This window comes from Megalops cyprinoides, chromosome 2 (genome assembly GCF_013368585.1).
Source record: "Megalops cyprinoides isolate fMegCyp1 chromosome 2, fMegCyp1.pri, whole genome shotgun sequence".
NCBI lineage: Eukaryota > Metazoa > Chordata > Actinopteri > Elopiformes > Megalopidae > Megalops > Megalops cyprinoides.
The window spans coordinates 1,565,312-1,592,973 of NC_050584.1; the positions used below are offsets into that span (position 1 = coordinate 1,565,312).

The 27,662-nt window shown below is 40.0% G+C and overlaps 1 protein-coding gene across 2 annotated transcripts in view; it reads left to right on the forward strand.

Annotated features, from left to right (window-relative positions):
• Positions 1-543: 543 nt before the first annotated feature.
• Positions 544-27,662, forward strand: part of garem (GRB2 associated, regulator of MAPK1) — a 44,218-nt gene continuing 17,099 nt past the window's right edge. For both annotated transcript variants that reach the window (XM_036521102.1, XM_036521104.1), the window contains exons 1-3: positions 544-983; positions 23,506-23,646; positions 27,091-27,221. In XM_036521102.1, the coding sequence (XP_036376995.1) occupies positions 863-983; positions 23,506-23,646; positions 27,091-27,221 (393 nt within the window). In that variant the 5' untranslated portion in view covers positions 544-862. The remainder of the gene's footprint in view (positions 984-23,505; positions 23,647-27,090; positions 27,222-27,662) is intronic.

The window sequence follows — 27,662 nt, forward strand, 5'->3', positions numbered from 1 at the left end:
AGTCCTCCCCATCTTCTAGTTTTACCAACGTAACAGTTGTCAATTACGATGTTCACGATTATACTGTAGTCAGTGCATGGGCTAAGCACGGTGTAGCGAAGTCACTTGTAACCCGTCTGTAAGATTATTACTGGAGCGTATCCATGTTCCCAGGGTCCTATGTATTTTTTTATATATAAATCGCTCGGTGTGAGCGTCTGAAGAATAAATGTCAAGAATAAACACAAAGAAGTTTGTCACGATTTTGTGTTCACTTATTAAAAGCGCTGGAATCTGTCCCAGTGAAGGTTACTTTTGCGGAACACAAAGAAGTTTGTCACGATTTTGTGTTCATTATTATAAGAAATGGAATCTGTCCCAGTGAAGGTTACTTTTGCGGATACCTTCGATCATGCGCCATTGGGCTCGGGGCAAGTGGAAGCGCGGAGTGGGACGTACGCAGCCAAGGGTGGACTTCAGAATTGGCCCTTGTTCCTTCCTTTTGAGCAAATAACAAACAGCCATGGTGAAGAACCTGGAAGCCATATTGGATTTGGAATCTGGTCGTGCAAGTAGAACTTAGCGTGCGTGGTGCTTCAAAGGCATTTGCCGCTGTATTACATCCATTCCATGTTATGTGACAGAGCAAACCGTTTTCATGTTGCGTTAAAGCTGTGTGATGGTCAATTTTTAAGGGTGTTCTACATAGATTAGTTAGTATTTCCTGACAGTTCAAGTCGAGTAGCTAGCTGAACGCTAAGAAAGCCAGCAAGTATGAACAAACACGAATTGAGTAGTTAAAGCGAAAGGCTATCAGAGAGACTATGTTTTACAATAAATGTCTTCAAGGTGTTAACTAGATACGTGATGTCAGCTTGTTGACATGGACACTGGAATCATACTATATAACAATCTGAGAGATGTGGCATGGAGTACGACCTCTCTTCCTCTAGACCGACTTGTGAATGTTTACAGACTGCCACAGATTGTGAAACTGGACAGTGGTAAGAATTTTTAAAATTATTTTTGCTTTACATTCTGTAATTGAACAAGTCAATAGTTAGCTTGTCAACTTAAATTCACTAAACACTGAGTCCATAACTTGTTAATTAGCTTGCTAGGCTACCTAGCTAGCGTTAGTTTGTTGCATCGATACGACGTCGGACGCTGGCTAACTCGAGCTGCTAGCAAAACGTTAATGAAAAAGACCTTTAACTAGCCAGACATTTTTGCACAAAGTGTGTACTGTTAAACGCAGTACTTGTGAAGTTTAGTTAGCGACACTAATTAGCTTAGCATGCTTTCTCACAGCTGCTGGATTTGATCCAAATACAGATATAGATTAGACTGTTAGAGTCGTACTCTAAAACAGACTGTGAGACTTATTTAAGTAAAATCTTTTGCAGTTGCTATCGAAGGGTTTATTACGTTTATTCAGCGTAATTAAATTCTCTCACAGTTGCATATGCTAGCCTATGTCGAATTACGAACTGTCAAGGTAATCTATGTTGCAATTTACTATGTGTATTAACAGATGCATCGAGACAGATATAAACAAACACGATTTTATGAAGTACTTTTGTTGAATTTTAATTCATAATTAATCTGTAATTATTTATAAAATAGTTGCCATCCTTGCCATCACTAGGTACTTGCCATCCTATTTCTCTGTCTCTAGGGTTCCTTGTCTTATAGTTCCTTATTTCCAATATACCAGTCTTTGTCCATACTTTGATGTTCGTCTAGAAAATTGGACAAATTAGACGAAAAACAAACTTTTAATGTCGAAGTTCAGGTGCAGGTTTGTGTGTTCTTGCCATACATGTCTTTAGGGAACATGGCAAACATCTACTTGGTTAGCTGGGATGGGTCACAGCAAATTTTGTTCCTTGGCTTGAAAAGCCCTAATGCAGATGTTTTCAAGAAGACTGTCAAGCACTTTATTATGCAGTTTTGCGACAATTTCATCCTAGTGAATATGTCCCACAGCTGCATTGATACAAAAGCAGTGCTAGTAGAGAGCAGAGAATAACCCAAGCTCTGTAAATTCCTTGTCACCAGCAGCATTTGGACAATTTTTCCACTTCAGTCCAGCCTTGTTCAGTTTTTCAGTCCTCTGTATTCTTCCACTGAAATCTGTGGACACAAAGTGTTGAAAATGAGATCCAGGATTTTCAGTTTTCAAGTTGTTATGTATAATCTAAACATCAAATGCTGAATGTAGGTGATATCAATTTATAGCCATGTGGAATACGTCAGGGAAGGAAGGCAAAGTTTTATGTCACTTATTTTTTGCTAAAATTGTGGACATTCCAAGCACTGGGAAGGGTAAAACTTGGGGTTAAAATCCACTTCCACTGTTGCTTGAAGTTGCCAGTGTCTCCCAAGTGCAATCACAAAATGACAGTAATGCCAACTGGGTTTCTTCAGTGTGAGCACCATGGAGGCACTGAGGGTCAGGTTAGTACAGGTTAGTTGTTTTATTTTTCTTAAAAAAAATTGCACAGGACATGGAAGGATCTTGTCTAGTTTTTGTAGTGTTGCACAACAGCAGCAAGTTAGATGTGCTGGTACTTTGTACATTTACATTTATTCATTTGGCAGAAGCTTTTATCCAAAGTGACTTACACACAACGTGGTACTTTCTTTGGTAATCTAATAATAGGGCTTTCTACCAGTATCTTAAAGAAGTTTGGTTATGGATATGACTCTCCTCAAGTAGTGCACCAGTTATGTAGGGAACATTGCTATCCACTTAGAGGCACCAATCATTTAAGGGTTGATTCAGACTTAAGGGTGGTGCACAACTCAGTCAACCTTTTTTCTGTGCAGAAAAGTTGCGAGACCAAACGGATTCAAGTGTCAGATCAGAAGATGCTTGTCTTGGAAAATAATGAGATTTCCCCCATTTCTGAGACATAGCCTGCACTGTCCCAAACACGTGTCTACCATGTAAGAGCTTAAGCAGCACTTAGTAGTAACAGAGCCGTGCAACTCGGAACAGAATCATGTAAGCGGGATTTATTGGCATGTATCTTAAGTCTGAATTGGCCCCTTATTGAGAATAGTTAAATTCCACAACAACTATCAAATTTAATAACATGAAATGTTTAAGTTTGTTAGAGCCTGTTTGTCAATACTAAATACATACAAGATAATGATTAACAATTAATGATTAACAAAACATATGTATTACAGGTTTTGATGCTTACTTTGAAATGTGGTTGTCATACTCACCAGCCAGTCATCTGTTACCAAACGGACAATGTGGTGGCCATTTTTAAAATGATTTATTCTGACCCCCCAAATCCCCGTAACAGTGAATTGTTGAGAGGAGAAAGCTCAGCTGAATCTGAACTCTTCAGAAGCTATAAAATAATATGCAGTTGTCTCAAGAATATTTCAGGGGAAGAAATTTGGAGGGTAGTGGATTTCTCCCCAAGTCACAGATCCCCTCTTTACAGTCGGCTACAAATCAAGGTCATAAGGTGGCATTTGCCATTAACAAAGACATACTGTATACTGAGGTTATTACCTTACATTAGTAGAGAAAGGCATAGTAATGTATGTGTAGGTGAGATGATAGTAGTAGCTTCTGAGAGTCCAGTAGGGTATATAATAGCAGAGAACTTTGAGCGGTGGTGTCACTCCCTGAGACTGTTAGCTAGCATCATTGCCTGTGGAGCTGAGGGCAAAATGCCTTTATATATCCATTCAGGTCTTCTTGTCCTTCTTATTCAGTTTCAGAAGTGCTGGAAGGGACTTCAGTTGGTGGTTCATTTTGGAAGTCCTCTTTTGAGGGACTGTAGCACTGGAATGTCTGGTCTGTTGCAGAAACAAGGTATTTCTTTGTGCTGAATTTTAACTGGTTCAGCAGAGGTCACCTGATGAATATTCACTGTTCCTTTCACTGCAGGTAAGTGGTCAGGAAGAGGCTTGTGATATTTTATAGGACTCTCATCAGTTATCCAGTAATACTGTTTGCTAGAGTTTTTCTTTTCTTTAGGAAAATTGTACAGGTATGTATGTTCTTCACTGTACACATGTCTGCAGTGGACTTTACTGCACCTTCCAACTCCATCCTGAGCAATAATATGAGGAAATATAAGGTCTTTTGGTTCATCTGCCTAGCAACTGACCCATCACTCATGATGTGGAGAGTTTTATGGCGTGGATTGCTTTTTTCTACCACATCTTGCAACACAGGCTCCAAGTGGGCCCCCTACAGTATGCATATCCTGCTGGAAGGGATGCAGAGAGGGTGCTGTGTGATTGACATCCATGTGCTGTGTAAGCCACGCACATGTGGATGGTGGGCTATTTTCTGCCTCCACCAAAATGTTTTCATTATGAATTTTGCTATTTAGCTTGAATGAACCGCTCTCAGACAAATCCATATTAATGCAAACTTCGTTATCAGTCAGGGTTTCTCTCAGTGCCCTGAAAAGTTTGTTTGATGGAGCCAGTTGAAATGGTGTTTAAATGGTGCCAGGGAATTGAGCTTCTGAAATGAAATGGAAATTGAAATGTTCCAAGTATGTTCAGACCTCAGGGTTTATTCTGTTTTGTGGTGGGTTTTTTTTTTTTTAATATATAAATGTATTTTCTCCATCAGTGCCTGTCTCTCTTGACCATTGTTGCCATGACACCCTTCTCAGGTATTTCCACCTGTCTCATTGTAACAAAATTTTGTGCGCATCCTCTACATGCACTCTTTATTGTTAGGATCACACACAATTGCAGAGATCAGAAGAGGTGAGAAACTTTTGGTGGTGTCATATGAAATGAACAAACTCTGTACGACAGTGAGAAAAGCTTGCCCACCTGTGTGCAACTGAGGATGGAAGAAGAGGGATTTCTTTAATACTCACCTCTGTAGTTTGTTTATTTTTTGTGATTGCATATTTTTCCCACTAGATGTCGACTCCTCCCTCCTCCTCCCTCCCTTTCTTGTTGCTTCTTGGCTTGTTTTTTTCACTGACATTTTATTTCCCTTTCGTTAACTTTTCTATTCTGTTTCTTAAATTGTCATATGCCTGGATTACACCTGCCTAATGCCTTTTAAGTTTCAGCATCTTTTTGCAGTTTTTAACTAACTTGCTGCAAAAATCAGAACTTAGTCAATTGTCCAACTTTTTCTCTTTCTTGGGTGTTGAAGAAGCTTGTATTTGCCCCTCAACCAAATTTTTAGGGTTGCTTGATGTTTCAGCAGTAGACCATCCAGCTGATCTTTATGCACCTCCAAAGTTCAGTGAAATGCTTCCGGGGCAGAAAAATATCACTTGTATCTACATGTTGGTTAACTTACCTATTAGCTTTGAAAACCACATAGCATATGTTTTCAGTAGGGTTGTCAAAATAACGTGTTAATGGCGATTAATTATAGAAAAAATAACGTGTCAAAAAAATGCAGATTAATAGCACTCTATGATGCCCCTTGACCCCATACGTCACTGTGCATTTAAGCATTTATCATACCCAACTGCAGGCTAGCTAGGTTATTTTATACCATACACGAAACGTATCCACATTTGCGCTGTCGGTAAATGCAAATTAAGTTTGCATTGGTGTTCCGATGCAATCATTGATTACATCTGTAAAACGGAGTGATACATGTATAGTTAAAAGTGCCAGTGTTATACTGAATATCAGCACTCATGGAATTGTTCAATCAAATTACTTGGTCAGAACTAACTGTTGTATAAAGCATGTAATTAATTAGATTATTTTTTTAATCATTTGACAGCCCTAGTTTTCACTCTTTATCTTTGTACCCATGTGTTTCTATCTAGCACATGGAAGCAGCACAGTGCTGTTGCTGTGATGTCAACATTGAATAGATATGAGTGGCGTTTTTTTCCCCGGAAGCATTTTACATGGCCTCGGAAAACTGGAGGTGTGCTCCTGCCCCAGGTATGACTAACGGGGAAAAAAACCACTGGGGAAAAAAGCTAACGCCACATACCGGTGATAGCTGTTATTGCGCTAACAATAGCTATTCAGTGTATCGCAATGGCTATATCACCCAGCCTAGTTGAGCCATCACACTATGTCCATCCAGCCTTTGTTTTGCATCTTCTTTATTTTGGGTGCAGGTTCTGGGTCAATATTTCATTGTTCAGCAGTATGTACCACTTGTTTCCAGAGCTCTTCAAAGTAGGTTTCATCCCTACAGTCTTTGAGTCTGTACAAGAGCTTCAGCTAAATCCACAGCTAAACCTAAATCAAGCTTTGGACTGGAGGGCATCAAAAAGCCCAGTCAGAGTGACCAGAAGTCCTATGAACCGCAGGTCCATTTGAGATAGCAGGCCTCCTGCTTCAACTGACCTATCACCACTCTTTTCTTCATCTGTTTCTTCAAAGACACAGATAATAGGAGGCAGTCTATCAAGAATAGTATTTACATTTACATTTAAGCGGAAAGCGACTTTCATAGGTTACAGTTCTTTACAATGTTATCCATTTATACAGCTGGATATCATTGTACTGGATATTTACTGAGGCAATTGTGGGTTAAGTACCTTGCCCGAGGGTACAGCAGCAGTGTCCCAGCGGGGATCGAACCTGCAACCTGCTCCTTAACCACTCTGCTGCACTGCAGCCACTATGTATGACAAGCCTTGTGTCGACAGGCCCATCTTGTTTCACTTAGCTTTTGCAGTTCTCTTGGTGCCTCATCATACATTTATTTTTGCTTGTTGAGCCACTTTGTGTGAACTTAAGATCCAGACATAAACATGTTTAGTTTTTGCACAAGAGAAAAGAAGCATTCAACTTGTGGGACTGCTTTGACAGCGTCGACAAGAACCAGATTAAAAAGCAATGTGCATTACAGTGGACATAAAAGGCCTGCTTTGCCACCTCCTTAACACGAGCCTGAACGCCAGAGTTCTTGCCGCTCATTACAGATGCTCTGTTGTAGGCTTGTCCAACCGAATTGTGTCCATATTCCAGTCCGTATCTCTCAAGGATATGTATCATTTTGTCTGCCAGCCCTGCAGCATTATGATGCTCTGCAGCTTCAAAGTGCAAGAAGCTCTCTTTTATAGCTCCCCTGCAATAATACCTGAGAACAAGAGAAATTTGTTCTTTATTTTTTACACATTTAGTTTCATCTACCATAAGGGCAAAAACTTGACTTTCCTTGACCTCACTGATAATGGTGGAGCGCACCATTTCTGTTAAAGTTTCCAACGTTTTGTTTTGGATGTGGTGGCTTGTGTACTTAGCATTATGAGCTCCTTTCAATTTCTTTTTAACAACTGTGTTTTGGTTACCAAGAATCTCCAATATAGCAAGGAAGTTTCCCTTGCTGTCTGAATCCATTGTCTCCCTATGGCCCCTTTGCTCCATGTTTTGTGTAGCACAGTTAACAGTAAAACTTCAGCTACACTTTTAATATAATCATGGTTTTCCTGTATCTGTTTCGTGTGCTCTTGTGACAGTTTATTCATCAAAGATGTCTTGTTTTTTTCTTCTTTCTCAAAGGTTGTCCATGCTAACATAGCATTGATGTGTGCTTCAGACTTGGCATGGGAAGCAAAGCCTCCATCTTTGAACAAAGCCTTTTTCCAGTTTTTATAGCCTATATCTGAAGTGAAAACTGATTCAATGTTTGGAAGGCCAAAGTGCCTGCAGGCATAACAATAAACAGCGTCCTTGCACTGAGAGTATTCAATCCACTTGTGATGGGAATACCACGAGGCCTTAAAGTTTCTTCGCCTGTCCCCCATGACTGTCCTTGGAAATACTGTAAGCTGTGGCTGGACTGGTGCTTTGGCTTGAGTACTGGAGATGTCTAAAACAAGAAAAAGAAATATAAGTCATTTCAATTATGCTACTCAGTATAGCTATATGTACCGCATGCGAGTATATGGATGGGAGTCATATACCTGGTGGCCCACTGTGGTCAGGGCATTTCACTGAAGGCCCAACTGTGTTGTTGTGCCCTTGATGCACATGAAGTCTTTCATCTGTCAGTTGAATTACACAAGGTAAAATAATAACAGTCATGTTTTGATGTCACAAGTAGGGCTGCAGCGGTATAGAAATGTCCTTACCACTGTATTCGAAGAATGCCACCTTGTGGTTTGTGGTAATACCACAACCAAACCCTCTTGTGTTTAATTATTCATTTGACATTACTTGTCCCTTAATATGTTGAAATTGTTGAGCTGAAAGAGTTTAAGGAGTTTATTTTTAACATAATTAAAAAGACTATTTCGCATGGCATGTCTGTCTTGTCTGTTAATGTTGCCATGATGTGCAGTCATGAGGATTGGTTGCAATCACTAGCGAAACGGCCACTTATAATTACGTGTTGCATGTCATATTCACATTTATTGGAATGCAATATTTACATATTTAATTTGTGTTTTCCAAGCGATTAATGGCATTCTGAAGAGGGTCTAGAGATGAGGCAGCAATTTTAAAAAATTAACTAGTGTCCAGGCTTAAGCTACATCCTGTAGAAAAGGCTGGTTAAAACACAAACATAAATTTAAAGGTTTGTTTAAAACTGAAAGGTTTATTTTAAATAAATTACAAATAGAAGTTAAATAAAAATAAGTAGCATACAACGTGCAAATGAAGAAAAGTAACAGTTCTTAGTGCATTATAAGTACTGAAGAAATAAAACGGTAAATCGTAAATACAGTAGTACAAAATAAACTATTTACAAAACTAGTCAACAGCAGTGCATATACCAACAAGGTTTAAAGGTAGGTTAATCAACATGGCTTTTTCAATGTATCCGTTTAATTTCCTTTTAGACTATTTGTCGGCTTTCAGGTTTCTGGCCAGAAAAACCAACACGTTGACCTTATCTGGCTTCAGTGACCCCCTGAATGGTGTTACACTATTTCCTGCTGCACTGAATATGCACTCCGATGGAGTGCTAGTAACGCATACTGTGAGGTACTTCCTGGCTAATTTAGATAGAAGTGTAAATCAAGCTTGGTTATCATGCCACCAGGCAAGTGCATCCTCTTCATGATCGACGGCTTCCTCCGGGAAATAACTTGTGATTTTGCTGTCTGCACAGACTCGCTTCGGTATGAGAGTATCAATTTCCTTTTACTTTTTCCGAGGAGATCTCCTAAGTTAAGTATTTTGGCTGGTGGAGGCGCAAGTGCTCCACCTGCTGATGTGGACTCGCTCCCCTCTTCATAAGCGCCCTGCTTTGTCTCAGGCAGTCCCAGCAGCTCCCCCAACAGCTCATCCCTAATGTCCTCTTTCTCTATGTCACCATTTCCCCTGTATCTGGGGTCGAGGACAGATGCCTTAGCCAGGAGTTTTTGTCCATCTGGGCTTTTGTATTTCTCCTCCAAGGTAGACCTCATTTTTTGTTTTAGGCTGCTTGTTAAATCGGTTTCTGACTCCGACGGTTCCAAAAGGTCTTGAGTCAACAGCTTCAGAACAGGGTTGACAGAGGACGCAGTTACTGTCTTCTCTGCAGGCAGCACATCAGTGAAATCGGCCACCGCAGTGACTGATTCAAGGACAGCGATGTCCTGCCACATCGGAACATGGTGCTGGTGGCGCCTGTCATTCAGCACTCGTTTAATGGCAGGAACCTGTTCCGAAACTCATTCCACCATTTTTTTGTTTTGTGCCCCGTCTGGTTGCGCAGTCCTGTAATAAGAAAAAAGGAACATTGATTTATAAATTACCCATAATTAGGTCTCTACTTAATTTGTCTAATAGACTGTTTGTTTTGAATAGCCTCATAACAGCCTTACATGAATTTGTCATTTATGCTACAAACATATAGTTGTGTCTCCATTAGGCTCCACATCAGTCCATTAGGCTATTGGTGGATACTAGGGGTAGAACGGTTCACAAAATCCACGGTTCGGTTTGTATCACGGTTCTGTGGTCACAGTTTTCGGTTAGATTTGGTATACATTGTTGATGTTTTTTCTACTTTTTTAACACTCCAGAAATACCATACATCATCATAAAATATATAGCCTAATAATCCACCATTTACAGTATTTAATAAAATAAGTTATTCTCAAGGTCATGTCATGTATTTAAAAAACTGAAAGAATGAGGCAGCTTGATCTTAGGCATAGGCACATTATTGTGACACTGAGAATCATAAATTGAACCTAGGTGAGATTCTGATACAGCAAGAGGGGAGATGTTGCTAATTTCAACAGGCTTTTCATTTATTTGGGAAAAAAGGTTTACAACTGTTGGCCTTAAATTCTAGCTGAGAACCAAAACACTTATTCATTTGTCAAATGAAAAGAACAGCCTTTCTTGTCACCACAGTTACTGCCATCTATACCTTTTGTGCAGGTTTAGCACACAAAGACTGAACTGACTGAAATATTTAGGCTACATTTATCAAAGTGTTAACTTTGCAGTGGCTCTTACAAAAAAATGAATCTTTTAAAATGAAGAGAAGAAAAATTACTTAAAGCTGTGAATTTAACTTGGCTATTTTTATGGTCACATTTAGGCAAAGGCCACCAACATAAAGTGAAACATAAGCTCAACCAGCACAATACTTTCCTTTCTTTAAAATAAACACAACCACTTGAAATGAAAGTGCAGTATTTGAAATAAAATCAAACAAATAAATATGGCTGGATTTCGTATCAAAAGTTAACGTGCCACTGTGTTATGTAATGTAAATAAATTAGATAAATAACAAATTAGCTGCCCATCAATATAAAATGCTGCATACATAAAACTAACACACGCTAACACACACATTGCTCTGTTCGTTCTATTATCATGTTCTTTTGCAAGAAGATCAGTTTGTCCACATTTTCTGCTGTGAGACGAGACCTACTTGCAGTGACAATGTCCCCTGCTGTAGAGAAAATTCTCTCACTTGGTACAGATGTACCTGGAACAGCGAGGTAACGTTGTGCCAATTTAGCAGTGTGAGGATACTTACGCTTGTTGCTTTTCCACCATGCGAGGGGATCTGCATCTACAGAAATGCAGCCTGTGGCTTTGTAGGAGGTGACTTCTTCATGAATGATGCTGGACAAAGGCTTGGTGGTTCTCTCCTCTGTTGTAAAGAGTTCTCCAAATAGCTCTGCCATGGCAGATTTTTTCTGGGAGGGGATGATGTCACTGATGCTCCTGGCTCTGCTGCTGAGGATGAACTGGCCTCCTGGACTTCGCTGGGTTGACCCTGTAGAGTCAACCGACAAACAGCATAATAGTTTTGAAAATATTAATAACAACAAAATGCTTTCATGGCAGCAAAGACACTAAACTTATTCTCTGGGCTGTGGGGAAAAATATTACAAAGACACGAATATGCTGGGTTTAGTTTAAGAAATATACAGCAATGGTAATGATGATAAATTACACTAAATTTAGTTATATACAAAATAAAAACACAATACCTGCTCTTCAATTTCCATCGCCTCTGTGGTGAGATTACTGTAGATTTTCTGAAGAGAGGCTTCCTCCAGGTAAGGCAGGGACTTGAACCTTGGGTCCAGTGCTGTGGCTGATGATGAGGGATGATCATTGACACCGACGGGGATGCTTCAGTACTCATGAGTGTTGTCACAGTCTTCAGGGGTTTAAGAGTGTTAATCAGGTCCTCTGCCAGTTTTGCCTCTTGTGTCTGACAAGGCTGCAGTGTCCTTGACATCTTTTTAACCTCTTTGTCCATCATGGCAGAAAAGATGGCAGCCTGCTGTTCGACATCACGCTCTAACATGTCATATGTTGTGTTCCAACGAGTTGTGACGTCATGTATTAGTTTGTGAACAGGTAGTTGCAGCATCTCCTGCTAGGTTTTCAGGGCATGGGAAGCTGTTGCGTTTCGGTGAAAAAACTGACCACTTCCCTAATCTTCCCCAGGAGTCTGGATACCTGATTTATTGAGACTGCATTTTTGGCTGCAAGGTTAACAGTGTGTGCAAAGCACCCGATCTGTGGCCCCAGTTCAGCTGTTGCATTGACTGCGTTCACTATGTTTTTTGCGTTGTCTGTAGTCACAGGGGTTGTGCTGTTGCCCCTCTCCAGTTTCCATTCTGTCACTGCTTGTGTCAGTGCTTCAGAGAGGTGCTCACCTGTGTGGCTCTCATAAAGGGGGCGGGTCTGCAAAACGACGCTTCTCATCTCCCACTCCGAAGTAATGTAATGTGCAGTCACAGTTAGGAAACTTTCAGTGGCCCTGGAGGTCCATCCATCTGTAGTAAGAGCTACGTAGGCTGTTTCGGACAATTCTTTGACAATTACTCGTCATGTCTCTTCATACAGTTCGGGAATTATCACGTTGCTGAAGTGTTTGCGGGAGGGAATATTATACCACGGCTCAAGTACTTTGATCATATTCTGAAATCCTGCATCCTCCACCACGGCATAAGCCTGCATATCTTTCGCTATAAAAACAGCCAGTGCTCTTGTTATAGCTTTGGCCCTGTCTGACTTTTCATTGAGTGGTTGTTTAAATGCTGCGGGGAGTAGAAGTTGTTCTTTCCTACCCGACTCTCTCCTTTTTCGCTTGTCAGTTGACACACTGGGGTGATGTCTCCGCAGATGAGCTAACATATTGGAAGTGTTGCCGCTAGCGTAAGCAACACGTGTTGCACAGTGCTTGCACACTGTCGCAGTTTTATCCACCACTTTCTTACCGCCGTCATCATAGGTAGCACTAAATCCAAAGTGCTCCCACACAGCAGACGGAAACGGTACTGTCGGTGCGTCCTCTAAAAACTTTGCAGTTGACCTGCTGCACTCGACACTCCTAACATTCGCCTCCGCATGACCTGACCCGAACAATACACGCATGTCCCGAACCGTGACAAGTGAATTGAACGGTACGGATTTTTTTCATGAACCATTCCATCCCTAGTGGATACATAGACGTATATTTATGAATTTTATGAAGGCTTTTAAAAGCCATCAACATGAATGCATGCTATGTGAAATAATTAAATAAATTTCCAGCACTAAGTTGTGCTGAGGTAGTTGGAGCTCAGCTTGCTCTTTTTGGAGCCGTTTTTTCTTCCACGAGCTTCCTCGAGTCCTGCATAAACCCATGGCTCAGACTGTGCGGTCTTTTTCTGCTGTCATGGCATTTGTAACTGCCAAATGCAAATTGTGGCCGAAGCAGTTCAACCACGGCCAACCCAGCAGTCTCAGCGCTGCCACAGTGTTGGCGCCATTGTCTGTGGTAATGCAGGCAAGTTCTCTCGTACAGCGGCCACTCTTTGAATGCGGAGTGCTTGGGTACAAATTGTCGGCAGTGTGGCTCTCTGGCAGGAAAACTGTTTCTAAACACCTGGATTTTAGTTTCCAGTCTTTACTGACGTAATGTATTGTCAGACTCATGTAAGGCATTATGTTGATGTTTGACCATAAATCTGTGGTAGCAGCGGGGGTCAGACCAGCATTGGACCCCCTGCAGTTTGCTTACCAGGAACGCATCGGAGTGGAGGACGCCATCATATACCTGCTGCACCGGGCCTACTCCCATCTTGACGAGGCTGAAAGCACTGTGAGAGTCATGTTGTTTTCAACACCATACAGCCTTTATTGCTGGGAGACAAGCTCAGGTGCATGCGAGTGGACGCCCCGCTTGTGGCCTGGATTACTGACTACCTGACCAACAGACCACAGTATGTGAGACTTGGGAGCAGTGTGTCAGAGACAGTACTGAGCAGCACAGGGGCACCCCAGGGGACCGTCGTCTTTCCCTTCCTGTTCACCTTGTACACCTCTGACTTCAGGCACAACTCAGAGTTATGCCACCCTCAGAAGTTCTCTGATGACTCCGTTATCACGGGGTGTATCAAGGGGCAACAGGAGGCAGAATACAGGGGACTGATAGACAGCTTCGTGGAGTGGTGCAGCCTGAACCTTCTGCAGCTAAACGTCAGCAAAACGAAGGAGCTGGTTGTGGACTTCCGCAAGTATAAACCTGCTCGGACCCCTGTCGCAATCCATGGAGTAGAAGTTGAAGTAGTCCACTCCTACAAATACCTTGGAGTGCACTTAGATGACAGGCTGGATTGGACTATGAACACAGAGGCCCTTTACAAGAAGGGCCAGAGTCGGCTTTACTTCCTGTGGAGACTACGATCCTTCAACGTCTGCAACAAGATGCTGCAGATGTTCTACCAGTCTGTGGTTTCCAGTGCCATCTTCTACGCGGTGGTGTGCTGGGGGTGTGGTCTGAAAGCTGGAGATGCAAACAGACTGAACAAGCTCATCAGGAAAGCCAGCTCTGTCATAGGTGGCGAAATTGAGCTGGACTTACTAGGGGCGCTGGCAGAGAGAAGGATGCTTAACAAGCTGGTGAGCATCCTAAACAACACCTCCCATCCTCTCCATGACGGGCTTGTGAAGCTGAAGAGCACCTTCAGTGGCAGGCTGATCTCCCCAAAATGTTCCACTGAGAGGCACAGAAGGTCTTTTCTGCCTGCATCCATCAAACTATACAACTCCTCCCCTCTCTGCTGCAACATGGGATTGACTGGCGCCTGATGCCCTGTGCCCCCCCCCCCCCCCACACACACACACACACACACACACACACACACACACACACACATAATCGTTGCACATGGGACAATAATTGTTCTCTAGCCATCTGGTCAGGATTTGCACTATACAGTTATCATTGTTTTGCATATTGTATAACAATAACTGTTTTTCTACTGCTCTTCAAACTGTATAATAGCAATAACCTTACCCTTGTTTATTCTTGTTTCATAATTCATTTATACTATGTATATTATCATGGCACAAGCACGATAACTTCTCAAGGCATAATTGCACAAACTTGTTGCAACAAACTATTTGTTGTATTTTATACCTCTTTATTTATTTTATTCAATTTGTTGTTTTAGATGTGTGCCGGACGGTGCAGTTGTGACACTCAAATTTCCTTCGGGATTAAAAAAGTATTTCTTATTCTTATTCTTATATTTAAATAGTCAACTTCTTTTATTTCATTAATAATGCTTTCTTTTACCTCTTAGTACAGCTTGGGCATTGCTGCTGTTGAAAAATATGTTCTGCTGGGTAGCTCGTACTGTTTATCAAAAGAACGTAACATGAATCTGAATGCGGGCTTCTCCACTGTACGGAACGGCACCATCTACCACCATCAAATATCCTGTCACAGAATCTGTGAGCACTCGCCACTTGTTGCTGTCACGGTTGTATTTCGTAAGTTTCGCAAAAGCTTCTGCGACTCCCAACTGTCTTTAGCCGGTGATGAGAAAAATTGAGAAAAATGAGAAAAATTTTAAATAACACGGCTCCGGAAACAGAGAATGCAATGGGAGGTAAAACAAGACAACCCGCGATCGCCTAGTTCCTGCTTTGGGACTCGAACAGAGGGCATAATTTTTCTGTTTGTACACTTACACAACGACACTCGATGGGAAATAACACAGCCTGCGATTGCCGAGCTCGTGCTTTGGGACTTGAACGGAGGGCCTAGTGGTTTCGTCCGACCCCTAGCTAGGTTTCTCACCCTGTGAGCATGCTAGTTGTGTGCTGCTAAGCTTCTCTGCTTCCGGAGGGGAGTAAGACCATACAATAAAATACAATATCATGCATCCCTAGTTTATTGGCTTTGTTGTTTCTTGTTCTTTTTAAGCCTACAGTTATTTGTGTTATTGTAAATAGGCTAATTCAGGCTTGAATTTTATTTAAAAAAAAAAAAAAAAAAACTAGGCCACCCCCTGTTTTCACTAATGAACTGTTACACCAAATAGCTAACCATCGCAGACTTGTTCGTGCCTCGTTCGCAATAACCAGCAAGGGATTTAGCTTACCAGAATTGGGGGCACTAGGTGTATTTTAAAATAGGCTGTATAAATTACTCAAAGTTAATTCCTTTAACTCTTAATGCTCAGCAGCTGTTGGCAGTTTCAAATGTAGCTATGTAACAGAAACAGAATGTATTAAACAACAAATACGCCCAACCTAAACAGTCATACAGTCATTTGGTGCGCAAACATCGTTTCTACTGTTTTATCACTTTCAAAAGACAAAAATCCATCGATTGAGTTCTGGGCCATCGCCTAGGCTAATTGTACTAATTTATTCATGGTGTGCATTTCAAACATCATATAAAATGCTAATAATTTGGTCGATTAACTTAAAACTAAAGAAATAGTGATTACATACATTTAAAAGCATTTCACATGAGTTTTGTTACGCATTATAATTAAAAAACATGGGTATAGAAAGGGGTTATCATACATTGAATGTTTTCCTCGATAACATGTTGACAGTTAAAATGTTGACAGTTGCAGTTGCTCACTAGTTTTCAACACCAGATTCGCAAACCGCTTCTCCTCAGTGTCAGTCCTCTCAATTGATTTGATTGGTCAGTCGATAAGAAGGTTACAACGACATGATGCGCTTGCTAAATGTTATGCATATGGTCAGTGCAGAGGTTTGGGCATTTTAGAAATGTTTTCTCATTCTTGTGTGGAGAGATTTGAAGAAAAAAATGCGTGTACTGTGGATGTGATCCTTTTCAAAACTGATAGAAAAAAGTGAGTTTTCGAAAATATCCGGATACGTGTAGACAAGGCCACAGACCAAGCCAAAAGCTACATGAGGATTGCAGCACTCTCAGATAAGGGGAAAAAAGAGCTGTTATGACGGTAATGGCGGTGACGGGCTCAACACCGCAGTACACCGAATACTGTGGTATGGCGGTGGTTGCAGCCCTAGTCACAAGTGCAGACCACATTTTTGTAATTGGTTTCTTGAAATGTCATCATTTAAGGCTAACAGATACAATACAAACAGTAGCACTGCAGTAAGTAGTGGCTTTTGGTTGGCATACTGTAACCTACCTTGATATCCACTTTAATGAGCACACTCTGGGGGCTGTGCTCTGCCATCACTGTCACCATCTAAATGGGTAAGTCTATCATCTGTTGGTAAAGACACATAAGTTAAAATCGTTGTCATGCCAGGTTTTAAGGTGATGAACTTTTTTACTTGTATTGGCTTTGACAAGTATATTCCACATCATCTGTTGAAGGCAGAATCCTAGAGGTACTGTAGATAAATGCATAAGGCAGGTGGTGTGCTGTACCTGTAAGTCCACTTCCTAGAGTGCTCACTGGGTGCTCTTCTCCTTTACTGTCTGATTCTGTCTCCGTTTCACTGTCATCCTGCATCTCCCTCTCCGCACCACTCTCCTTTCTCTCATTACTTGGCTTCTTACTACACTGACCGAAGTAGAAAGTTATGTTTCTCTTAATTTTGCCTGCCAGGTACAAAATCAAAACAAAAGCCTTAACATTATGGGAAGTACTAGCAAAGTTATCCATTTGCATTACTTTGCATATTAGCATTTGGCTGCCAACTCTTACGCACTGAGTGTGAGACTCACACATTTGAGCCCCATCACACGCTAGCATGAATGCGTGGAAAAACAAATTCTATTGACTTCTATGCATCTCTCGCCAAAAATGTGATAGACAAAGACTGACCGAAACTATGTTACAAGTCAGCTTTGAAAGTTGGCAGCCTTGCTTGAAATGGTCGCTGTTTTACAACCGTATTGGAGCTGCTACAAGCTTATTCAAACCAAATATTTTCTTTTCCAGAAAACTGACACAGTGAGGCTGTGTTTATAGCTTATGACTATATTGGTAGTAAACTTTACGAGATGACATCTCATTCAACTCATGTATCCCAGCTAAGGTTGTCACAATAATCGATAAATACGCATTATCGTGATACATAATAGTCATAATATATCATAATACAATTTTTATCAAGTAATCGAAATTAAAACATATGGATCACATTTCATGGGAACTGTGCCCCGTTCTCAAGCAGGAGTGAAAATGTCTTTCTTCAGATGGCCGCTAGAGGGAGATGGGCTCACGGTCACAGCCAGGTCAGACTGTTTACTCAGTCTGACCTGAGTAAACAGTCTGAGGACGTTAGCTACGTAATTAAGTAACATGACACGAGAGGGAGTGCTGTTATACTGAATATCAGCAGGGCTGTGATTCAGTTGTAGGTACGATAGCTACAGGAGATAACATCAAAATGGCGGATGGTGGAAGAGGCTCGACGACAGACTGTAGTCAAATCAATGTCACTTTAGTTACTAAAAAGAATTCAAAAAGTGTTGCTTGGCAGTATTTTGGCCTAAGCCATGACGATGACAAGGGAGAACGACCTACTTGTCGCACCTGTAGGAAAATTGTGCCATGTAAGGGAGAAAATACCTCAAATCTTTTTGCTCACCTGCGCGATAATCAATCCGACCTCTACAATGAATGTAGAAAGCTGAAAGAGCAGCCACTGCCCGGTTCGAAAACTGGGGTGCTACCACCACAGCAGCAGACACTGTTTCAGTGCTTTAAAAAGCGAGAAAAGCTGCATGTTAATTCCAGTGAAGCATGGGAATACCACAGGGCAGTTGGGTATTGGTTGGCGAAGGACATGATGCCGCTGTACTGTGTGGAAAAGAAGGGGTTACGCACCATGCTCGAGACTTTAAATCCGGGCTACAGTCTCCCTAGCCGAAATTTTTTCAGGGAAAAGGTCATTAATAGTCTGCATTCCAAAATGGTAGATGAGATCTAGTCTGAAGGAAGCTAACTATTTTCCTTCACAACAAATATGTGGTCCTATCGGACTCTTGACAGCTACATGAGCCTCACTGTGCATTATGTGGATTCTGAATGGCAGCTGCAGGCACGTAACCTTGGCACCTTTCCATTTGAAAGTGACCATACAGGAGAAAACATTGCACAGGGTGTTCTCGATCCACTGGACGACTGGGGGCTACAGACCGATAAAGTTGTTGTCGGCACAACAGACAGTGCTTCCAGCAACAAGAATGCTTTTGAAATTCTTGGATTTCAACGTCTTAGTTGTTTCGGCCACAACTTGGACCTCTCTGTAAACAAGGGTCTCAAAGTAGAGCCAGTTCAGAGAGCTGTCAGGTGCTGTCACAGCGCTGTTGATTCCTTCAGTCGAAGTGTAAAACGCAAAGCCGAACTTTGCCGGAGACAAATTGATTTAGGATTACCTCATCATCAACTGATTCATGTAAGTAAAAGTTTGTTTAGCTACCTGTAAGTGAATGCCTGTTTATCTATTTACGTTTAATATGAGGTAGCTAATTTGTGAAACCATTGCTAAAGTTAACGGCTAGCTATAGCCTACGCATTGCTAGCTGCTAGCTACCTTGCTCTACTCACTGATCTCTTAGCCCGGGCTTACACTGCAGCGAATTTCGCTTTGCTGTCATTGAGGTTGTATGGGGGCGAAATTCGCTCTGATTTCGCCCCCATACAACCTGAATGAGAGCGAAGTGAAATTCGCTCTCATTCAGTGAGATCCTTTCTACCGTCATTGGCTCTACCAAGCTGAGTTGGCTAGCTAGCTAGCTACATTAGCTAATGGTTATCTTGTCAAAGCACCAGCTAAGCAACTTTACTAAAGTCTACATAATCTCAGCTATCTACCTAGCTAGTTATCTAGTTAAATGTACTATTGTTAATAAATGTAGCTGTGTCTACAACAAAAATACCCTTAGCTAGCTAGCTGAGACTGTGTAGCCTCCAATGTTGGATAGATATGTTGCTTACACTTAGCTAATGCATATTTCAGCATATGTGGCTGGACTTCCTTGGCTTAGTTTAGCTTATCTTAGTTTAGGTTCAGATATTCCTGTGGATGTGTTATATATAAAATGTTTATCACAGTTTTGTTTGTTGTTGACACAGGATGTCTCCACTCGATGGGGATCTACAGGGGCCATGATAGGGAGATTTGTGGAGCAGCAAGAGGCAGTGTCTGCTGTATTTGCTCAGGATCGCAAGCTGTGGAATCTCATGCTCTCAGAGAAGATACTTGCAACACTTGTGGATGTGGATGCTGTTTTGGCCCCTCTCCAGAAATTCACAGCCACCCTCAGTGGTGACAAGTATGTTACTGTGTCTTCACTTCACGCACTCTTGGCGTACCTTGATGATACTCTCTCCCCTCAAGACAGTGACCGTAATATGGTTAAAGAACTGAAACAAATCATTCAAATTGATTTGAAACAAAGGTATGAACCTTTCAAAGACATTCTTCACGTCAGTACATTCTTGGATCCCCGCTTCCGTGAAGCCACTTTGAGTGAAGAAGAGGAAGGTCTAACTCTGGATTCATTGAGGAGGGAGATTGAAGCATACCAGGAAAGTGACAGTGACGACTGTGACAACTGTGACGATGATGGCACACAAGCTTGACCTGCTGCCAAGGCTGCCAAGGGGTCAGAGTTTTGCACTCTGGCTGACATTCTGCACCAAGTTCATAAAAAGACCAAAACAGGAAAGCATGGAAGGTGCACACTGAATGAAAAGACAGAGCTAGAAATTACCGGTTTCCTAGCCATAGCTTGATGTTGAATGTGATCCATTGATGTGGTGGACAACAAACGCAACTAGCTATCCATTGCTTTCCTCACTTGCAAAGAGATACCTTGCTATTCCGGCAACAAGTGTGCCATCGGAGACACTGCTGTTCAGCTGTTCGGGTCTAATTGTGAACCATCAGAGAAACAGACTCAAACCACAAACTGTAATCATGAGGGTGTTTTTGTCCAACAATTTGGAGTAATGCCAGTGTGAAAGACTGCCAGTGGTCCCACACACATTATTTTGAGATGAGTGATATAAGGCAACTGGTTAGTTAAAGATGCAGTGTTTTCAAAAAAAAAGTTCAGTTCATTTTACAGTGACTTGTTCCAACAATAGCAAGCAAATAGCAAAAATCAAATTGTATCTGGAAAAAAATGAATAAGGTGAAATGAGATTAAGATGTAGGCACGTGAACACACACATCCACATACTCACAGACGTGCACGCACACAAACGCACACACACACAACATTGCAATGTACATACAGTATGGCTGATCATTCCATTTGATATACAGTATGAAGGTTAAAATCACTATCACTAGGTGTATGACTATCATTAGATGATGAAAAACAGAAAAACATGTTGGTGTATATTTTTTCTGTTGTTTTATTACTAGGCATTCCAGAACACGCCTTTATGGTAAAAATATTTAATAAATTTTAATTGTTTTTGAAACACGGTTGTCTTCAGCCTTCATTATTGCATCAACTGTAATTATTGTGATAGAAGCAGTTATCTTGATAATTTTTCAAATGTTATCGTGATAAAAACCTGGGCCACCCCTTGGCTCCGCCCCTGCTAACCACTCTTCCTTCTTTGATAACTAAGAAGTGAGCTTGTTCATTTGTTACTCTTCTCTCTGAGCTTGTGTAAGGACTATTGGGTGGTTAGCTCGCAAGCTGACTGGACTCTGTAGGCTACTGCTATGAGTTTTGATGTTATCCACAATTATGGCTGCATTAAGGCGCATTTGTTAGCTAGCTAGCTTGCTTGGTCTTGCTGGTAGCATGGTTGAGTTACAGACGCTGCAATTAAGTTGCGAAACATCCAACACAGTGCTCTTCTTCTAATGAAAAGATCAGATACAGTAACATGTATAGCATAATAATGATAATAATGATTATAATAAATGTGAAACTTGCAAGGACTCTTGTTTGCTTGATTAAAAGGTTTGTGGTGGATAGTACTGTGATTTGGGTAATACAGCTGTGTCTCATTTAAGTGTGTGCATGGGGTCAAGAGAGACAGTTACACAGTGCAGAGGTAGGGGGGTCAACGATATGTTGGCTACTCCAATCACAGTGTTTATGTTTTGGTAAGTAGGAATACTGTCCATTACAAACTCACCAGATTAACTACGACAAGAATTTTGCACATGGGATTTTTGAGATCTTATGAATGCCAGTTTTTTTTTTTTTTTTTTTTTTTTTGATGAAAATGCATGCTGTTGGGTTTTAAGGAGAACAGGAAATATTTTTAAAACTTTTTAAAACTTTTACCAGGTTTTCTGTAGTGGTGAGAGATTATATTGTAAAAATAGGCCACCGTTGCAAGGCAATGAGGGGAAACTTTTTTTTGATGAAAAACAGTTTACATGTTTTTAGTTGCTAATTTTTTAGTTGCTAATATTGCAATCCGAGCAACACAAGATGGTTACCCAGTGGAATTGAACAACTGTTTAGGTCAAGCCCTGTACTAAAAACAAAAATGGAAAACATTAACAAGTAAATGGACAGGGAAACCAAATGAAGTAAACTACAATAACGTATACAAACAGAAAATGAAGAAGATGGTTATAACAGGGAGAGGAATGTGCAAGACAAATCTTGATTGGCGTAAGTGCCAGGGGTTTAACAGGTGTGAGTAAATTACAGGTCATTATAATATGATAAATGTAGTTTCACAGTAGCTGACTGTAACTGACATTGACAGGAGATGGGTTTGTCCATATAATTTTTGAGGGGTTAAAAAATTGTTTACAAATAATGATTTGTTTACACACATCCCGTACATGATTATATTGGCTGTAGCTACTCACTTTGCTAGTGCAAAATAACAGTGTTGTACTTAGTGGATTCTTGGAGGGCCAGTTGATTAGATCTGTATCTCAAAAAGTTTGTCAGTGGTTATCCGGCAAAGGTCACAGGTCATGTACCCTGAAAGCTTCTGGACTCATCGCAGAAGAGAGATGTGCAAGGGCAATCAGTTATTATACCATTGTCAAAAATGTTTCCTTTGTGGTCCTCCTGGGACACAGGTCTAAAGAAATGAACATGTTTTTAGGTCTGTGCAGCAGTGATCCAAGTGTCTTGTTTGTTACAGCTTCTCTTTATAACCTAAATGTTTGATACCTGGCACCAGTCTTGTTGCCCTTCTCTGTACTTCAAGAGCTTGTCCTTATTGTAATGTGGTGGCTAGAAGTGAACAGTACTTAAAATGTCAACTGACAAAGATGTAGTGTAACCATCAATATAACTCCATTCATTTCTAATGAATACTTTTTGCTGTACATTCTAGTATCATATTTTCTTTTTTACTGTTATGGCACAAGTTCTTTGTCACATTGTACCTACACATACAGCAAAACATTTACAGTGTTGTCTTGAAAAGATAACTTTATGATGTGTTTAGTAATCCAATAAGGCGGCAATTTTCCATGCTGACCAGGGATAACTCCTGGTGAGGCCCACAACAGTCCCATTTCCTCATTTTGCTGAATACATGTAGAAGCCATACAGCTGAATACAATATTAAACACCGCCAAGTGTGGTTCCTGATACATGATGAATGTTATACTTTAATTTTGTCAGTTATTGTATGCATTGCATTTTTGGCTTGAAAAAAATTTCAGTCTTCATACTTGGTAACTGAAGGAATATATTTGGTTGGACATAAACAGATTTCTGTAGGGGTTTGCTAAGTGGGAGCCATCAGTAATGCAATATGGTTTTACAGAATGATTCTTGAATTGAAAAAAAATAAATCAGGATCACATTATCAAACCTGCGTGAAACTGAAAACTTAACTTGCTAGATTTTTATTGGTTAGCAAAACAGCAAGTTGAATCTTCTGCATTTGATTTCATTTTATGCGTAAGGCTCTAGTGAATGACACTTGTCTCTTTTCTTTTTAGGGGAACCAATGGATGGTCTGCGAGACAATGATTATCTTTTGATTCATTCTAGTCGTCAATGGACAACAATTACTGCGCACAGTCTAGAGGAGGGCCATTATGTCATTGGACCCAAAATAGAAATCCCAGTTCATTATGAAGGTAAGGTGGAAGAAACTATTGAAATACAAAATAAATTTTCTACAGAAATGTCAACTGTAATGGCTGTTTGATATTGATATATATGGTATGATATATGATTGATTGCTGTATCAGTTTTAGAATAGAATATGAAACGTGATAGCACCAAATTAGTCACAACGGCTGGATTGGACAAACCTGGGACAGTGCTCCCTCAGCAGGGGAGAAAGTTGATGATACCACTACCTGTTTACACCACATTTCTCTGTTCCGTGTCTGAAGTCCTACAGAACTATGTCACAAACATCATCATCTCTTGTCCTCTTACACTGCAGTTATTGATGAACTTATTATCCTGTTACTGTTTACTGTTATTATTTACTTTCAGTTGTATTGTACAAGTAATGTATCATTACTTGTAAAGGAAACAATGATTTGAATACATGCTAGTGCCTCTTATATTATTAGCGTTATTATTTTGCAGACACAGTGTGGCTTATGACACAGTATCACAGGCCTTGCGCAACCTTGGCATAACTTGACACTGATTGTTTTATGAATTATATGGTGCAATCACTATTACAGAAGGACAGAAGGATTTACATCTGTAATTACTGCTTGCCATTATTCAAGTAATTTATTGTTGAGCATATTAAGTATGCTACACCATAAATGCACATTCAAAGTAATAATCAGTTTATTAAGTTCAATTATTAAGTTTCAAGTTTTTCTATTTTACAGAATCCAGGTGCATTTTTAAAGTCTGCAACTGTCTGTGACAGTACAGTATTAAGGCTATATAATTACACAAATCTAACCAGTATCACCAGAGCTAAAAGTAAAGATGTGGCACTTCAAATAAGCGACTTGGGCTATGAAGTTAAGTGTAAGTGAACCAATCCATACTTGAATGGTATTTCTAAATGGAACAATACAAGCACAATAATTTTCAGAAAGTCACAACTTGTTATACCTTGTTGAAAATGTGTTTTTTGAGACTGTTGTCTCTTTTTTTTTTTGTTTCTTCCTTATTTTGATATTCTGTTACAGTCAAACTGTTCTGTAGAGGTAATTACAGTGGATGTTGGGCAACATTGTCATTCTACATTAGTCATATCTAAGGTTCACATTTAGCATTTGATGTCTTTCATGAGCTTTGTTCCCCTAAACATTAGGGGAATTAACTCTGTCATAAAGAGAACCAATGCCTTAGATATTTTGTATAAGATGAAAGTAGATGATGCGCTACTAGGTGGATATCAAGTGCCTTCTCTGCATCCGTCAATAGCAAGCATGGGGAATATTAATTAATATGAAAATTCCATTTTCACTCATCTGGTGTAAAAGGGTGAGGTGGGGTGCTATGTTATATTACAAAGTGAACTCAACTGAAATGATGAAATAATCACAGCAATTGATCTTTTCTCATAAAATACTTCTCTCTATAACAGCACCAGTTCTCATTGGTGGTGATTTCAGTGTAACAATTGATGATAACCCTACCTCTTCTGTACTATGTCAGGTCATGAACACCTGGCAACTCCACAATCCATAAATTTAAGAACTCGCTTATCTCCAGTACGTATCACACCTACTTTTTTCTAATAAACAATTTATTAGTCCCCAGTTTTCAGCACCGTACACACACTTTTTGGCACTGTAACTCCGTCTTCTCCTTTTGGAAATGGGTTGCTTCCACCGTGTCTCAGGATGTGGACCACTGTGGGCTACCCCAATCCCTCTGTCTCTTTCACAAACTTGGTGGTCTTGACCTCCCCTCCAAAACAAGCTCATTCTAATATATCTTACTCTGGCAAAAAAATGCATTTTACAAAATGAGAAAAGCAAGAAAAAAAAACTTCTATGAATCATTGGCACTAGGTGATGACTGAACATGTTCATGTGAGGGGAAAAAAATCAGTGTCTACTAATCATGTTGTCCCTGTTTGATAAGGATATGGTTTGGAGTTTGATGTTATACCTTTTAAATATCTCAACAAACCAACAACAAAATTCTCTCCTTTTTCTTTTTCTTCTGATATTGTTATTCCTTTGTAGTCATAGTGTTAAATTAAAGGGAGGAGCTTGCTCTCAAACAAGAATGAATCAGTACATGGGTACATGCAGAGAACTGGAGAAAGAAAATATTTTTTTAACCTGGGTGCAGAAAATGCCATTAGTCTGTCATCTTGAAGGTATTTAAAGATGGATGTGACTAATTTAGATAATCAAAGGGGGTTTGTTTGAAGACCTGTTCAGTGTTGGATTAAGAACGCTGTTAAAACCAAAAATAGTTGGTTGGTGTTCAGATTGGGAAAGGAAACTAAAAAAAAGTTTAAATTAGTTTCACATCATAGTTCAACTGAAATTTTTTGAAAATATTTGTCACATAAATCAACACCAAGATGGGACACTTGTTATTCTGCTGTGGAGTACCATTTAAAACGCACCAGTTTTCATCCAAAATTTGTAGTCATGGAGATAATGTTGATGGGCCCTGAAGGTTTGGAGGAGTGGGTCCCTTTAATTGCAGTATGCAGTTGTTTGATTTGATCCAGTGGTTGAAGGGGGGTATGTCAGAATTCATAAAACCTAAAGCAAACTTAAGATCAAATATAATCCACTGGTTCAGCAAATGCACTGATCAGACAGAACATTAAACCACTACAAGTTCCAATGCGCTCTTCAAGTATTGGGACAGTGAATGAATGAAGAAATTAAAAATTCTTATTTATTTTTCTTTCTTAAGTTCTTCAGTAATCATCTGTTCTGCTCACATATAATAGTAATTTATGTAGAACTTGTACAATTTTGCTGGGAGTGCCCTAAATATGCTATACACAGCCATAGTATAAGTGAAGTATTAATAGATACAATTTTATATAATTTATAATTTCTCCAAGGGTGAATACCTTTGCATAGTTTGTAATATAACAGAAAGATTGGTCCAACATAATAGGAGGTAGTACAGATAAATTCTCGTGTTTTTCTCTATTCTGCCAATGCTGAGAGGAGTGTGACTTAAGATGGAAAAGGCTGATGGGAAGTTTTCACACGGCATCGTTGTGAAAGGAGAGACCAAAAACCACTAGACACTAGTCTTTCTGTCACTAAACTGTGTATATGAAATTCACAAAAAAAATCACAAATTACTGAGCCAAAGCCAAGGGATAATTGTTTAAAAAGTAGCTTGAAAATTTGGTTAGATCACACTGTGGCAATCTCCATAACCAGAGTGCATTATGCTAGCTCTATATAACCTCTTGATAGTAATATTCTGGCCTCACCCACTGCAGCCAGAGGTTAGGAAGTCATTGCTATAAGGCATGAGACATCTTTTTTGTTACAAGTGGATGGTTGCACCAAAGGGTCCCACTTTCCCACTGTCAGTGAAAACAAAAAGCATACATTTGTCAACTAACTTAATGTTTTAAAAATTCTGACCCCGCTGTTGTTTCCTTGTAGGTCAATTTAAGCTGCTAGAACAGGACAGAGACATGAAGGAGCCAGTTCAGTACTTCAACAGTGTGGAGGAGGTTGCTAAGGCATTTCCTGAACGTGTCTATGTCATGGAGGATATCATATTCAATGTTAAGGTCAGTGTATATATTTATAATGTCCTGTTCCAGTGGTTGCAATGAGGCTGTGTAATTCTGTGTGAAATAGTGTGACCCCCTAGATTTAACATGAACATAGTTAAAATTTATAATTTATGTCTTAAATTGAAATTACATTACACCTTGGTGTGCCATAGAACATTTGTGGCCTTTGAAGTTTGTTATGAATTTACTTATAGTTTTTAAATTTCAAAAATAAAATTATTTAAAGTATGACTAGAAGAACATGTATTGCATGTATTATTATTGTTTATAGTTTGGTGTAATATTCTATAGATAATTTTCCAAACACAAAATTTCAGACTGGGATTTTTTTTTTAAAGTTCTGTAGGCCAAGTATTTCCCATATCGAGAAGAGCGTTATTCAAAAAAAAAAAAAAAAAAAAAGATTACCAGCGAGCTGCCAAATTCTCTAATTGG